Consider the following 15,309-nt stretch of genomic DNA (forward strand, 5'->3'; position numbering starts at 1 on the left):
TTTAGGGGAAGAATGCAGCAGCCAGACCAGGAATGAATCCTGGCTGCTGCCACAGCTGGGTTTGGCAGCTCCCAGCAGGAGATAATGGACTTGTAAAATGGTTTGCTTTCTTGTCCAGCGCTTGTTTTCTGCTTTCAGGCAGGATTTTTAAAGAAGCCATACTGTGTTACCCACTCAGCCCTGTCTCAAGCCTCTCCCCTCCCTGTTGCCCTTCATATGCACAGTCCCTGCTGGGGTTATCAGCTGCCTCTGACAGTGTGGGAAGCAAGGGGCAGAGCCAAGGAAGGAGAGCAAGGGAGGTAAAGACAGAACAGGGACTTCAGGCTGACACCAACTGCACACATTTTCATTTTTTTATTGTAAAACATGGCTAACATGTGCAAGGCTCCAGCCCAGGATCACAGCTCTTGGGTGGAAGGTGGGCCCCGCAGGTGGTCAGAAAGCAGCCAAGGGACAGCGGGAGCTCCAGGCAGCCCAGAATAATGGCACTTCTGCAGCAAGAGCAGCTCCCACGCGGAGCAGCGCAGGGCTGAGTGGCACAAGGACAGACACAGATGGATCTCTTTCAGAAGAGGCGCTTCTCATACCTGCGAGGGAAGCAGCACCAGGGAGCCCCGTTACTGACCCACCTCACTCAGGGCAGGGACAAAGGTGCAGAATGGAATGGATCCTGCCAGCCCAGGGACGGGAACAGCCTCAGCACCATGACAGGCCATGGCCTGTGTGGCGCCAGGGAAGCCAATGAATGGCATAAGCCAAGGGCATGACAACTGAGGTACAGGGTGGCTGTTCCTGACCCCCAACACCCTGCCCAAGGTGACAAGGATCCTGCCAGGAGCACTTACGAGTGGAGACCGTGCACCCCTCCTTCAACCTGGGCAGACGTTGTCCTCTTCTCAAATTTCAGCTCTCCCGAGTACATCATGGCCCTGAGGGGGAAGGACACCTGTCACAAGCCAGGCAGAGTCCAGGGAAGACAGTGCTCTGGCATATGCTCAGCTGGAACAGCTGGGACAAGGGGCACTGGTTTCTCCAGCTGTGGCCAGAATGGTCTTTGCTGTGCTCCCAAGAATCAGGCTGGGTAATGTAACCCCAACATTTTGAGCCCAGCCAGCTGAACATGCCACAGGAGACCCCAGTCCTGCATCCCTGGGGCTGGCAACTCCATGATGCAGTGCCCACTGGAGATGAGGACAGAGAGCTACAAACTACACAGAACACACCACAGCTTGAGTACAGCTGCCCAGAGACCTGACAGCAGCACCATGATCTGACCAGAGTACAGGCACAGGGAAGCACTCACCTGACTTGGGTCAGGCTCTTGGCACCAATATCCTGGCAAGAATGCTGGATCCCAGCAATTAGGTATGGAATGAATTTATGGATAGAGCCCTTGTCTTGCACTGCACCGGAGACCCCCTGGGCCACTTTAATTTTGTCTGTCTCACTGTGTGAAAGCACAAATCAAGGGTATTAGTGAAGCAGAGAAGCCCCAAAAGCTTGATCTGCTGCCCAAAAGCATCATCTCTGACCTGAAATACCGATTCTGGCTGCCCAAGTTCTTGTCCATAGCATCTAGGGAGCCCATGCCGCGGTATTTCTTCAGCCTGATGCCATCCGAGAAGAAGTACTCGCCGGGGGCCTCCGTGGTGGCAGCCAGGAGAGAGCCCATCATCACTGGCACAAGATATCACCAGGAACAGCACATCAGCAGCAGTGGATGCAAAATCCCTCAGGGTTCCTGGGTACGGCACTGGCTGCAGCTCCCACGCCCCCAGCCACGTGCAGGTAAAGCGCCCTCATGCCCACTGTGATGCCACATGGAAACACCTCCTAGGAGATGCCCTACAATGGTGCTCACCTGTGGAGGCGCCAAGTGCCAGGGCCTTGGCGATGTGCCCAACCGTCTGGATCCCGCCGTCGGCAATCACGGGCACTCCGAACCTCCTGGCGTACTCGGACACCTTGTACACCGCTGTGGCCTGGGGGCGGCCGCACGCCAGCACTGCGGACAGAGCACGCGCACGGTCAGCTCCTCGCAGCCGCATGCCCCCGTCCCAGCAGGCTCCTTCAGGCTTCCAGCACACACATGCTCCAGCACTCGGAACACACAAATCCCTGGATACTCCTTCCCCAGGCTGAATTACAAGAGAAGCAGATGCCCAGGAGATGCCTGCTGAGACGTCCTCACAGCCCTTGGCTCCAAAAAGCTGTGAGTGACCTTGGGACTGGGGTCTTTGATCAGATGGCTGGGATCAGACGAGACTCGTGGCTCACTCCTGGTGCACGGCAGATGTGGGGAGCTTGGGAATGAAATAAAGCAAACTCCAAAGGCCCCTCTCCAAAGCAACCCTGGCATGTAGCCATGTCCCATTGCTGGCTCTCTCCTGGAATGGCCAGACCCCTTGTCCATGTACACAGCACCTGTAAGATGTGCCTCTTGAATGGAAAGGCAGTTGTCTGGGAGAGAGCTCATATGCCTGTAAATGGTATAGATATAAATATATCTATACATACAGGTCTGCATACACACACAAACACACATGCAGCAATGGAAAAGGAAACAGGCAGAATGGTTTGGTAATAATTTATGTTCCTGCCCAGCAGTGTAGCAAGGATTCCATCAAGTTTAGCTGCCCCATGAGGAGAGAGTTATTAGCTTTGGATTTACTTGTTCTTCCCATTCAGTAGCAGTTAAGAAACTTTCCATTATGTGACGAAAACCAGCACAAGGCATGTCTTGTAACATGTTTGTCAGCCACAGGCATGCAAGAACACTGAGATAAGCTTCTCTCAGGGAGACGTCCCTTCCTCACCATCAACTGGAAGCCTTTTCTCCAGTTGTGGTTAGTCCCATAAACTGGGTAACATTAAAGCCGTACAGTATTAGTACTTTGGAGTGTGAACTCCAGGTGTGGTTCAGCCTGCATGGCAGCACCTCCCTGGCAGAAGCCTGCTGGGGCCAGGGTGCTACAGTTTCTCTACTCCCAGCACTCAGCAGCAGCTGCTGAGGGAGGGCAGCCAGACTCCAGGCTGAGATTGTGACAGAACTAAATTTAATCAGACCCCAGTGTTCAGCTCAGGCTCAGCCAGCCAGGGAGAGGCTGCCAGCTTAATCATCAATGCCCTTAAAGAGATGGTCTTGCACAGTTCTGCACTGCTGAAGGCCACAGTGCAGCTGCAAAACGCTGCTGTGGAAGAGCTCTGTGGAGAGAAACACCCATTTCTGAAGGGTTTTGAGTCCAGGGTTTGTGCCGTAGACAGTGCAGGGCCTGCAGAAACCTCTCAAGCGCAACCAGAGATCAGCCCTTTTAAGGCACAGCTTGGCTCAGGGCCCCTGGGAGCATCGTGCCTCTCCGACTGTCCCAGTGCCCAGTGCCACAGCCCCGGAGCACAGGCTTCCCCAGCAGGGTTCTGAGCACACACACACACCACACGGTCAGCGTGAGCGTTTGTCCCTTTTAGTGTGTTGGCAAAGGGTGGCCCTACAAAACCATCTGCTAGAGAAAACCTTCCAGGACCTGCAAGAGTAAACCTCTCCCTTTAAGGTGTGTCAGAACTAGGAGAAAGGACAAAGCCTAAGGCTTGCCTTGCAGGGGCTGCTTGGTCAGAGCATCAGAGCATCAGAGAAGAACACTGCACCCTGTGCTGGGCAGGCAAAAGCCCCTTCTCTCCACTCGGTGGGGAAAAGATGGAACGCAGCTGCCAAGCTGGCCATGCGCAGTGAAGTCCCTCCATAACTCAGGGGAGCCAGCTCCATGGGAAGCTTGGTCAGTGCACAACTTCCCCAGAATTACATTTTGAGCATGATTGAGAACTGCTCAGGGATCGCTTCCCAGGCACAGGGAGGCCTAGCAGGAAGCATGCCTGGCTAGGGATCCAGAGTGCAGTCAGGCACCTAACTGGATTTTGGAGTGGAAAGAGGACAGGCCTGAGTTCCCTCAGCTTGGACAGTCCAGATTCTGCTTTACGTAATCAGAAAGGTTTCTCAGATTTCATTTCAGATTCAAAACCAGTATCCAAAGCCACAAAACCCCAAGTGCATCTACAGCTAAATTATTCTCAAACAAGCAGTAGGGCCATGTGCAGCCAAATCAGGGTCCTGCTTCAAGACACATAATTAGGGTTGGGAACAGGGCAAGTGACTTACTATAGGTGCCCGTGACAGTAGAAGGGCATTTGGGGCTGTGGGACTTTAGGTCTGGAGGGATCTTTGGAGCAGCTAAACAAAAACAAACACACACATTTTAGAGACAGAAGAACAGCAACAGAACAAAGGACCCCAGAAGTGACCTGCTACTGGGCAGAGCATACGGTGTGGGACAGAGCTGACTTTGCAGATCCTTCCTAGCCCGAGCCAAGCCAGAGGCCAGATCTAAGGCAGCCAGGCCTGGCTGTGCACAGCGCATGCTCGCCCTACCCCAGCAGCCACCCAGAGGTGACCCCTACCCCAAAAAGCCAGGGTTCTTGCCCTTAACAGAGCCAAAAACCTAAGGAGCTGCAGGCAAGAGTTCTGCAGCCACATCTCCTGTGAAGCGCCATATCATAACTCAGCTCTGCTCCTTTGCACCCAACCCCATCTCCTGGGGCAGCTGGAGCAACCGCTGGGACATTCAGTGCAGATCAGAGCATGCCCTGCCTCAGATCCTGGGTAGGACATGTGTGTCCTGGCTCTGCTCTGGCTAGGGAAGTGTCAGCCTAAGGATACTACTCCCTCCTTAGAAAGCTGACCTGAGACAGACTACCCTGACTGGGAAGCCCCTGCAGCCAGGCAAAGCAGGAACACAGCACAGATCCATGGTTGCTCACAGGCTCCATGCTGGAAAAGGCAGAGCTAATGCAGCTCCTACAGCCAGCAGCTGCTGACTTGCTGCCTCCTGTGGCACAAACCAAGGACCAAAGCAGTGAGGGGCTGTGCTCATGGACTGCAGCACCTTCCTGCACCACCTCTCTTCACCTCACCTGAGGTTCAACACACAAGGACTGAGTCTGTCCTCAAGACAGACTTTCTTCAGGCCCTGGGAATGCCCCTCTTGCCTTTTAGCTAAGGGTGACACAGCCTCTGCCCCATACAAGCTCTGTTTAACTGCAGAGACAAAAGCAAGAAATCCCATTTTGGCCTGGAAATTGCAAAGGCACAGAGCCCAGATCAATACCGCATCATGCACACTGCTGGCCAGAGGGAAAGGGAGCACGGACAGGCCAGTGCACTTCACCCATCAGCATTGGGGATCCAGTAAGCCCCTCTCCCTGAAGAGCTGCCCACCAGCCCCATCCCACACCGAGCCAACAGCTCCCCTCAGGCAAAGCCACCATCTGCCACACCGGCTCTACTCAGTCTCGGTCAGTACTGGGAAATGCCTTTGCTGTTGCTGCCACCCCAAAGGTTGGAAGTCCTGGACAAAGCAGGTGAAAGACATCTGCAGGACACTGCCCTCACAACGGGAGAATTCCATCCCAGCCATGCTGCTTTTCAGCAGGGAATTTCTACTAAGCACATGTCTTCAGCCTATTTAGGAGGCAGCTGATCTGTCTCACCTTCCTGTGTGATGCAGATGGAGCCACTGCCCATCCCAACCCTCAGGGCATCAACCCCCGCGTCAATGAGGTTCTTGGCCTGAGCCGCAGTCACCACTGTGGGGAGCAGAAATCGGTTTGAAAACAGACAAGCACATTTGCAAACAACACTTCTCTGCCCTTGGAGGTTCCCCCACTGCTGCCAACATCCCGCACCCAGGGCAGCAGCCTGTGTAAGAGCCAGGCCCATCTGGGAGGGGCAGCGAGTTTCTGCCCAGCTGTCCCAGCGGGTGAGGTGACACTGCCCCTTTGGGCTATTCTGCAACACACTTCCCCCCAGAGGCTGAGGCAGCAAAGTCATGGCATGGTCCCAAGCACTCTCTGGGCCACATGAGGTAGTGGGGGCAGAGTACAGGGTAACAGCAGCAGCAGGTAAAGACAAGGAGCACTGCACTCTGCTGTCAAGAGGCAGGGAAAATTGCCATTAGATTTCCACATCAAGCAATACTCATTACTATGCAGAATGTTAAACTGGTGTGTAAAATAAATTAATGTGAGATGCGCTACAGAGGACTGTAACACGTTGTGCTGCAGAACAGTTTCTAAGTATCTGCAACAGTAAGGTACTGCCCTGTGTCTACAGTGGTCTTACTCCATTCCACAAATCAGAGGAAACCATACTAAGTTCACAAATTAAGAAATTTGTCAAGATGACCATTTCATTCACATCTCTGCAGCTCCCTCTATGTCTAAGAAACAAATGTAATTTAAAAACAAGAAGAGTCTTCAACACATGCCTACCGTTTCCTCCAATAACTTGTAGGTTGGGATATTTCTCCTTAATGTATTTTATCATATTGATCTGGAAGATGGAATTCCCCTGGGAGGAATCCTGCAACAGAAAAAAAATCGGTTTCAACCAGAATTTCTGCAAATTACAAATGCAGCTTCAGATCTTCACTCTGCTTGGCTCTGTGCTAAGCTGGTAATGGGCAAGATGACTCCCCAAATTGGGCATGGAACCTCAGGAGAAGCTGTTGCCAAGACAGGAATGTGTAAGGCAGTTTATCATAAAGTTTATCGAAAGACATCAGTAACATCCTTCATATTTAATCCTGCAGCTTCTACAGAAGGCAACAAGCAGAACATCTGGCTGTGGATAAGAACCATCTGGCTCTATCAGTAGGACACTGTCAGCCCTGTCTCAAACTACAGGTGAAATGGAGAATGTTCCTTGTGAAACCCAGGAGAGCTGGTGGGGGAATGCAACTCCTCACTGTGCAGCAGAGCAGCTCAAATACCAGATGTCAAGCACTGAGTGCTCAGTCCCTGCCAATCTCTGTGACCCAGTCAAATAATGTCTGTTAAACATTTCCCACTGCTCAGCCATGCCCTCAGAGCACAGCAGACTCACAGGATCACAATCGATGAGAAAACCATGTGCAAATACAGGCAGTGACAACTGTGCCTGAAAGCTTGCAGGTCAGAAAGGGGGCTCACTGATCACTTCTGAACATCAGTAAGGGAGTAGCACAGTAACAAACACCAAAGGGACGAAGGGAAACCATAAGAAGCCAAATATTCGAAATTACTCAGGAACATCAGAGAGGCTGGTGGCAGAGTGCAAGAGGTATTTGTAGAAGATTCTGTATTAACTGACAGTGTTTCTCTTCTCAGCCTTCAGGGCTTCAGTGCACCCTACAAACTCCCTCCAGGTCACACACGTCTCCAGGCAAGCGGAATCCCTCCAATCTGGGGATTCTAATCTGAACAAGACCGAGACGTCAACAACTGCCATATTCTAACACAGGAAGGCCTGTGACAAAGTGAGTGCCACGCTGCTGCTACACTGTCAGAGACGTTCATCCAGCCTGGGGACTCAGCCCCCAGTGTCCCAGGCTGACACGACGCCCATGCCCCCCGTGGGTGCTCACCAGCACGACAGCGTCCACCCCAGCCTGCACCAGCAGGTCCAGCCGGTACTTGTCATCCTCGTGGGTCCCGATGGCAGCACCACACAGCAGCTGCTTCTTGGAGTCCTTAGAAGCCAGAGGGTAGTCCCTGTTCTTCTTGAGATCAGTGCGGGCAATGATAGCCACCAGCTCATCATCTTCATTAACAATTGGCAGCTTGCCTGCAAACAGACAGAAGGAACACTACTGCAGATTTCTACAGGAGACAGACATTAGCTCAGAGCAGTGCAGCAGACCAGGAGCAGCGGGCAGGCAGAAACTGCTACAAGATGGAGACTCAGAGGTGCGTTACCAAATCTTGCTTGGCCACGAATGCCAGCAGCCCTGGCTCGAGAAACAGAGAAAGGAGTTTGTAGGACTGGAGAAGGACTTAGTATTTTTACATCAACCATAGAAAACATGTGCATTTGTAAATAATTAGATGCACAACACCCTATTAAAAGTCAAACTATTAAACCCTAAGAGACTGAACAGTTCACTACTGACCTGAGTACTGAAATGTGAAGGCTAGGACAGAAAATGAAAGACCTGTCGCTGGACAGTCAAACAGTGGGCTGCCAAGAATCCCTCAACTCCAAACACATTTGAGTTGAAGGCATGTGAACTCTGTACCCTGGCAGAGGGCTGTGGGCACTCTCTTCACTGTTGTCTCCCATGTTTCACCTACACAGGGGCTGTGTGCCCACATTCACCCACTGCTGCCCCAGCCCCACGCTCCCACAGCCCTCCCTCACGCCACAGACAGTCACAGGTACCTTTTTTACTCCTCTGAAGAATTTCATTTGCTTCTTTCAGCATTACACCAGCTGGGGCCACGACAAGATCCTCCCGCTTTGTCATAATCTAGTGGGTGGGAGAAGATAAGAAGTCACAAGAACTCCTTCACACTGATCTGAAAATACCAAACCCCTCTGCCCACGTGAAACACTCTGCAGCGGCAATGCAGGAGTGCTCCACAAAAGAGCCCGCAGCACAGCAACACAAAAACACACAGGAAAAGCCTCCAGTGTGCTGTCCCCATGTGGGCAGTGGGCACTGGCATCAGGCCCCAAGCCCATTAGTGCACTGAAAGCTGGGGACAGCAGAAGGCCTCAGAAGACAAGTGAAAGCACTTGGAATCAAGGAACAACTCTCAGATGAATCTTATTTGGATATCATGCTAACAGCTCTCCCTTTCAATGGAGCACACACAAATAAGGGCTGGAGACACCTTCAGAGTCTTATGCTGTTCTGGCAGAAATGGTGCCCTCAATCCTGTTTTCAGGCCACATCTCCAGTGCACAGGCCCCAGAAGGGCTCTGCCCAGAATAACCCACTGCTGTTGCAGGTAAGGTCAGTGGGGCAAAGGAGTTGCATCAATCCAAATATGCTCACCCACACTCACTCTGACAAACAAGCACCAAAATACAGCAAATGGCAGTGCTGGACAGTCAGGAACAGGGGAATATCTGACCTGATATGGTGGCTTTCACCACAACAGTGGTCTCCCACTGACATAATGAATGTCTCCCAGAGACAATGAATCTCCATCCTTGGAGACTTAGACACAGCCCCACAAAACCTCCTCCAGCTCAATGTGCCTCGAGCAGGTGGCTTGGCAAGAGACCTCCAAGTCCCTTTCCAATCACAGCATTCTGTGATCATCAAGTCCCTGTGAAAGGTTATTTGAGAAGGCTGGGCAAAACTAAAAGGGAACATTCTCTAACCCTTCAGGAAGGTAGATCAGTTGCACAAAAAGAAAGAACATTTTAGCTACTTATACAATAAGAGCAGGTATTTTGCATTGGAAAGAGGCTGACCATGCCTGCATCTACCCAAAATGCTGTCTCTGACAGAACCCACATCTCAGGAGAAGCCTCAGGCATCATAGATATATCACAGAATCACTAGGTTTGAAGAGACCTTCAAGATCATCAAGTCCAACCCATGCCTTAACACCTTAACTAAACCATGGCACTGAGTGCCACATACAGTCTATCTGAACACATCCAGGGATGGGGACTCCACCACCTCCCCAGGCAGATCATTCCAGTACTTTATCACTCTTTCCATAAAAAACTTTTTCCTAATATCCAGCCTATATTTCCCTTGGTGCAGCTTGAGACTGTGTCCTCTCGTTCTGTCAGTGCTGCCTGGAGAAAGAGACCAATCCCCACCTGACTACAGCCACCTTTCAGGGAGTTGTAGAGAGTGATGAGGTCACCTCTGAGTCTCCTTTTCTCCAGGCCAAACAAGCCCAGCTCCCTCAGTTGTTCACCAGCCTCGTTGCCTCCTCTGGACATGCTCAAGTGTCTCCATGTCCTTCCTAAACTGAGGGGCCCAGAACTGGACACAGCACTCAGGGTGCAGCCTCACCACTGCCAAGTACAGGGCAAGAATGACCTCCCTGCTCCTGCTGGCCACACCATTCCTGATACAGGCCAGGGTGGCATTGGCCTTCCTGGCCACCAGGGCACACTGCTGGCTCATGTTCAGCTGCTGTCACCAGCACTCCCAGGTCCCCTTCTGCCTGGGCACTGTCCAGCCACACTGTCCCCAGCCTATAGCATTGCAGGGGGTAATTGCAGCCAAAATGCAGGACTTGGCACTTGGATTTATTAAACTTCTTCTTACTGGAGTCTGTCCATCCATCCAACCCTTCCAGGTCTCTCTGCAGAGCCCTCTTCCCTTCCAACACATCGACACACGCTCCCAGCTCAGTGACTCTGCAAATTTGCTGATGAAAGACTCAATCCCCTCATCCATGTCATCAATGAAAATACTGAACAGAGCTGGCCCCAGTACAGACCCCTGAGGGACACCACTGGTGCCTGGTCGCCAGCTGGATGCAGCACCATCACCATCACTCTCTGGGCCCGGCCATACAGGCACTTCTTAACCCAGCAAAGAGTGCTCCTGTCCAAGCCATGGGCTGCCACCTTTTCCCAGAGTGTGCTGAGGGAGACAGTGTCAAAGGCCTTGCTGAAGTCCAAATAGACAACATCCACAGCCTTTCCAGCATCCACCAGGGTCCTCTGGTCATAAAAGGAGATCAGGTTGGTCAAACACCACCTACACCTCCTAAACCCATGCTGGCTGGCTCTGATACCTTGGCCATCCTGTAAACACTGCGTGATGACACTCAGTATGAACTGTTCCATTACTGTACCACGTACTGAGGTCAGACTAACTGGCCTGTAATTACCAGGACCCTCCTTCCCACCCTTTTTGTGACTGGTGTCACATTGCCCAGCTTCCAGCCATTGGGAACCTCACCACTGAGCCAGGACTGTTGGTAGATGATGGAGAGAGGCTTCACAAGCTCATCTGCCAGCTCCCTCGTCACCCTGCGAGCGATCCCATCTGTTCCCATAGATTTCCCATTTTCCCATAGATCCAAGTGGCTCAGCAGTTCTCTTACTGCCTCCTCCTGGATAACAGGGAGACCATTCTGCTCCCTGACACCATCTAGCAACCCAGGAGGGCAGTTGTCCTGAGAACAAGCTGTCTTCCCACTAAACACTGAGGTAAAGAAGGTGTTGAGCACTTCTTCCTTCTCTTCATCTGCAGTTACCAAGTTCCCCCCCTCATCCAATAAGGAACAAAGGTTGGTCTTACCCTTCCTTTGGCCATTAATACATTGGTAAAAACACTTTTTAGTATCCTTTACAAACGTTGCCAATTGAAGTTCAAACTGAGCTTTGGCCTCTCTAATTTTTTTTCCTACATGCCCCAGCAATCCCTTTAAATACTTCCTGAGACACCTGACCCCTTCTCCCAAAGATGATACATCCTCTTTTTATTCCGAAGTTCTTTCAAAACCTCGTTGCCCATCCAGACTGGATGTTTGCCTCATCGACTCATCTTTTGGCACACAGGGACAGTCTGTTCCTGTGGCCTCAAGATCTCTGTTTCGAAGCACACCCACCTTGCCTGGACTCCTTTGTTCTTAAGAACTGCTTCCCAAGGAACTCTCTGAGTAAGTCTCCTAAATAGGCCAAAGTCTGCCCTCCAGAAGTCTAATGTACAAGTGCTATTGATGTTCCTCCTCATTTTACCAAATATTGAGAACTCTACAATTTCATGATCTCTGTGCCCCAAGCAGCCTCCAACCACCACATCTCCCACCAGCCCATCTGTATCTGCAAACAAAAGGTCCAACACAGTCCCTTGCCTGGTGGGCTCACTGGCCAGCTGTTATAAAAAGTAGTCCTCCACACACTCCAAGAACTTCTTGGGCTGCCTCTTTTCTGCTGTGTTAAGTTCCCAGCAGATGTCTGGTAGGTTAAAACCACCAACAAGAAAAAGGGCTGGTGACACTTCCTAAGCCTGTGGGATTCATGTGCTTCCCATGCTACAGGAGACCTGTGTGTGGATGGCAATGAATGGCTCAGTAAAAGGACTGCTGGACTGCAAGTGGAGAGAAGATTGAGGAAACCATTAGTTCCCCTGGCCTTGCCTGGTGATAGGGACAGCACCAGATACTGACACCAACAAGTTTCCTGCTCTGCAGTGCTGAATGACCCATAGAAAGTAAGAGGAAAGATTCTTATCTGGCTCCTCTGAATGGGTAGCATTGCTTCAAAGGGCCACATACAATTTTATAACCTATTCCCGGTTTAAGGCTCTTCTGTCAGGTATTTGTAGTCAATTTCAAACCAAACAGGGATCAGCATGTGACACCAGGTTTGGTCAGCAAGAGCTAAAAATATTTGTGAGCCAAGCGCAAAGCATGGCCAAGAGGCACTGGCGGTGTAACCTGACAGCACCGCAGATCTCAGGTTACAGCTCCTGTAACCGGAATCACAGAACGTTCTCCTGCATGAGGGGAGTCTGACAGCGAAGCATTATGAAGGCCAAACTGCCAGACTACAAGTTCAGGGGGTTATTTGAAAGAGCAAGTAACCCCGATGAGGCATACAGGGAAAGGCAGCCCAGAAAAGGAAGCTCAGCACTTGAAGGGTTTGGTGGGCAGAGGACAGCTGCTACAAAGTTGGCCAGTACCAGCATGTGGGACTACAGCAGCAGCCACCAACACCAGAAATTAATTAGTGAAGCAGGGCAGTATTTCCACACCACTGAAAGATAACCCCCACAACTCACATAAACTGCACAGTCTGCACTGCAGGAGTCACTCAGAGAGTACAAATGAGCAAGACACTCTCCTCTGGAAATACACTCACAGACAGATCTGCAGAGCACAGCTGGAAGTGCTCCCTCCCACTGGCATAACATCCTCACAGCCACACACTCAACCTTGTCCTTATCACAAGCCACACGGCTTCCTAACATAGTGTTCACACCCATCAGGTGTGAGCACTTCTCACCTCACCGAGGGGCAGGTCATGCTCTGACTCTTTCAGGAAATCAATATCTCTGGACGAGATGATCCCAACCAGCTTGCCCCCCATCTTCCCATTGTCCGTGATGGGAATCCCACAAAATCCATGACGAGCTTTTGCTTCAAACACATCTCGCACTCGGTCATTGGGGCTCAGCACCACGGGGTCTGTGATGAATCCTTGCTCGTATTTCTGAAAGGAAGCAGATCCAGCAGCTAGGCTGAGTGGCACTGCCAGGCCAGACAGGAGCGAGGCACATGCCTGCAGGTTACTGCAGCCACTCACACGGGTCTGCAACCGCCCAGCCTAGCCACATGCTCACCAACAGGATGACTCTCAAACCAGCAACGAGCTTCACCCAAATAATGTTAAAATCCAAGAATCTCCAGGCTAACTTCCTCCCTGATATGATGGGGAGTATTCTCCCACCAGGAGGATTCAAGTCCCAGGCTGAACACACAGTGCCTGGCACACAACAAGAGGGCTGTGCCTGCAAACCCTGGCAGCACTACAGCTCTGAAACACCAACATCGGGCATACGTCAGCAATCTCACACAGCTCATTCAGCGAGGCCAGACCCGCTGCCCACCTGCACGGAGAACCCTGTGCCAGCATGGTTTGCTGCTGCCGTTCCAGCCACTCACCTTCACCTTCCGCACTTCGTTGGCCTGGAACTCCGGGGTGCAGTTGTGATGGATGAACCCAATTCCTCCGGTCAGCTGGGGACACAAAGGCGGCTGTGAGTCACTGCAGTCACCGCCCGGCGCTGCACCAGCCGGGGACAGCAACAGGGTCGGCACCGATGGAGCTCCCCGGCCCGGTCTCGCCCCAAGGGGCTGCGGGGACCCCGGGGCAGCCACGCGGGCGCCTCAGACAACGATTCGTGCCCCTCCAGCCCGGTGGCCGCACCGGGGACCTGCCCGCGTGGCGGCACTCACCGCCATGGCGATGGCCATGCTGGCCTCGGTGACCGTGTCCATGGGCGAGGAGACCAGCGGGGTCTTCAGCGTGATTCTCTTGGTCAGCGCCGAGGTCAGGTCCTGGCGGGGAGGCAGGCGGCGGCGGCGGGTGAGCGGCGGCACCGGCGCAACCCCCGGCCCGGCCCCCGGCCCGCTCCCCCGCCCCGGCCACTCACCACCTGGTCCGCCGTGAAGTCGATGTACCCCGGGAGGATGAGGAAATCGCTGCGGGGTAAAGTAACGAGGGGAGACGCGTCAGCGATCGCAGCGGCCCCGCGCCGCGAGTCCCGATCCCACCCCCGTGCCGGCCACACTCACTTGTAGGTGAGCCCATCGCCGCAGCTGAAGAGCTGCTGCGCCGTCAGCCCGTCGTCGGGCACGTAGCCGGTGCCGCCGCTGATCAGATAGTCCGCCATGGCCCCGCCGCGTGCCCGCCCCGCCACACCGAGCGCACGCGCGCCCCGACGGCCGCCGGAAGGGACCCGCTGTGCCCGCCCCGCAACGGCGCGAACGGAGCGACCCCGGCACGCGCCGGCGCCCATAGCGCCCCCTGGCGCCGTGGAGGGCCCTAGAGCGGAGCACAGCCCCGGCCCTCCCCTGGGCTGGGTCGTGCGGCAGCGGGGACACACCGGGCCCGGCTGTCGCTCTCAGCTTCCGGCAGTTCCTCCGGAGCAGCCTCTTAGCACCGAACCCCTACGCGTTCATCCCGGTGACATCGGGGCATCGCGGCTGTTCTTGGGCTCAGGCCGAGCGGCCAGGTCCGTGTACCGGCAGAAGGCAACAAACAGCAGAGAGTGGAACTCCAGTACAGCCCAGCAGGGCCCTTCGTGCCAGGCTCTGGCTTGGCTGACACCAGCTTGTGGCACCAGTACCTGCCAGTGTGATACCTGCTAGAAGACCACCTAAAAAAGCCCAGCTAGGGGTGCCAAGGTGACATGCACAGAGAGATACTGTGGGTTGGGAGCAGAGTCCACCACCAGGTAACTCTGGCAGCTTCAGAAGACAAGAATGGGCTTGTTGGGTGGGTAGTGAATGCGGAGCTGGGACAAACCAGCAGAATCCAAAGCAATTTTGTAAGTCAAAGGGGGCTGCACGAAGGATGAAAGTCAAGAGGTAGCAGCAAGGCCAGTCTTGAACCTCGAGGGGAATGAGAGAGGCAGCAGCCTCAGCAGAGAGGAACTAAGGTGATCCCATGCAGGCATTTAGCCCCCTCTTCCTAAAGCCACCAGGCCAGGCTGTACAAACAAGCAGTGTGAAGAGGATAGCTGCACACTGGGGATGGGCATGTAGCACCTTCAGGTCTCTGCCACAGACTGGGGCTGGAGGGAGGACTTAGGAGAAGAGCAGTAGCATGAAGACTGTGCCTGGAGGAGCGGAGCAGGCACAAACACAGATCTGCCTCAGAGGAGCCTTACAGGACATGCCACTTGGCTTATTCCAGGAGATGTTCCCATCCCTGCAGTTCTGTCTGAGCAGGAAAAGTTCCTCTACTGCAGGTTACAGAACAACTTCCTCCTTTTGGTTTGCCTGTTGAGAAAT

The 15,309-nt window shown here is 53.2% G+C and overlaps 1 protein-coding gene across 3 annotated transcripts; it reads right to left on the reverse strand.

The window, feature by feature from the left end:
* Positions 1-335: 335 nt before the first annotated feature.
* On the reverse strand, positions 336-14,256 carry IMPDH2 (inosine monophosphate dehydrogenase 2). Of its 3 annotated transcripts, XM_063411844.1 has the most exons (15): positions 14,089-14,256; positions 13,947-13,995; positions 13,750-13,851; positions 13,456-13,530; positions 12,797-13,003; positions 8,246-8,333; positions 7,452-7,651; positions 6,319-6,409; positions 5,539-5,634; positions 4,151-4,222; positions 1,862-2,005; positions 1,533-1,677; positions 1,304-1,447; positions 846-929; positions 336-587 (listed from the first exon to the last, which is right to left on the reverse strand). In XM_063411844.1, the coding sequence occupies exons 1-15, from the start codon at positions 14,184-14,186 to the stop codon at positions 566-568; spliced, it is 1,617 nt and encodes a 538-aa protein (XP_063267914.1). In that variant the 5' UTR covers positions 14,187-14,256; the 3' UTR covers positions 336-565. The 3 variants fall into 3 exon arrangements, with proteins under 3 accessions (XP_063267914.1, XP_063267916.1, XP_063267915.1); XM_063411846.1 differs by lacking the exon at positions 12,797-13,003; XM_063411845.1 differs by lacking the exon at positions 4,151-4,222 and having other exon boundaries at positions 14,089-14,255.
* Between the last annotated feature and the right edge of the window lie 1,053 nt (positions 14,257-15,309).

This window comes from Prinia subflava, chromosome 14 (assembly GCF_021018805.1).
Source record: "Prinia subflava isolate CZ2003 ecotype Zambia chromosome 14, Cam_Psub_1.2, whole genome shotgun sequence".
In the NCBI taxonomy this organism is placed as follows: domain Eukaryota; kingdom Metazoa; phylum Chordata; class Aves; order Passeriformes; family Cisticolidae; genus Prinia; species Prinia subflava.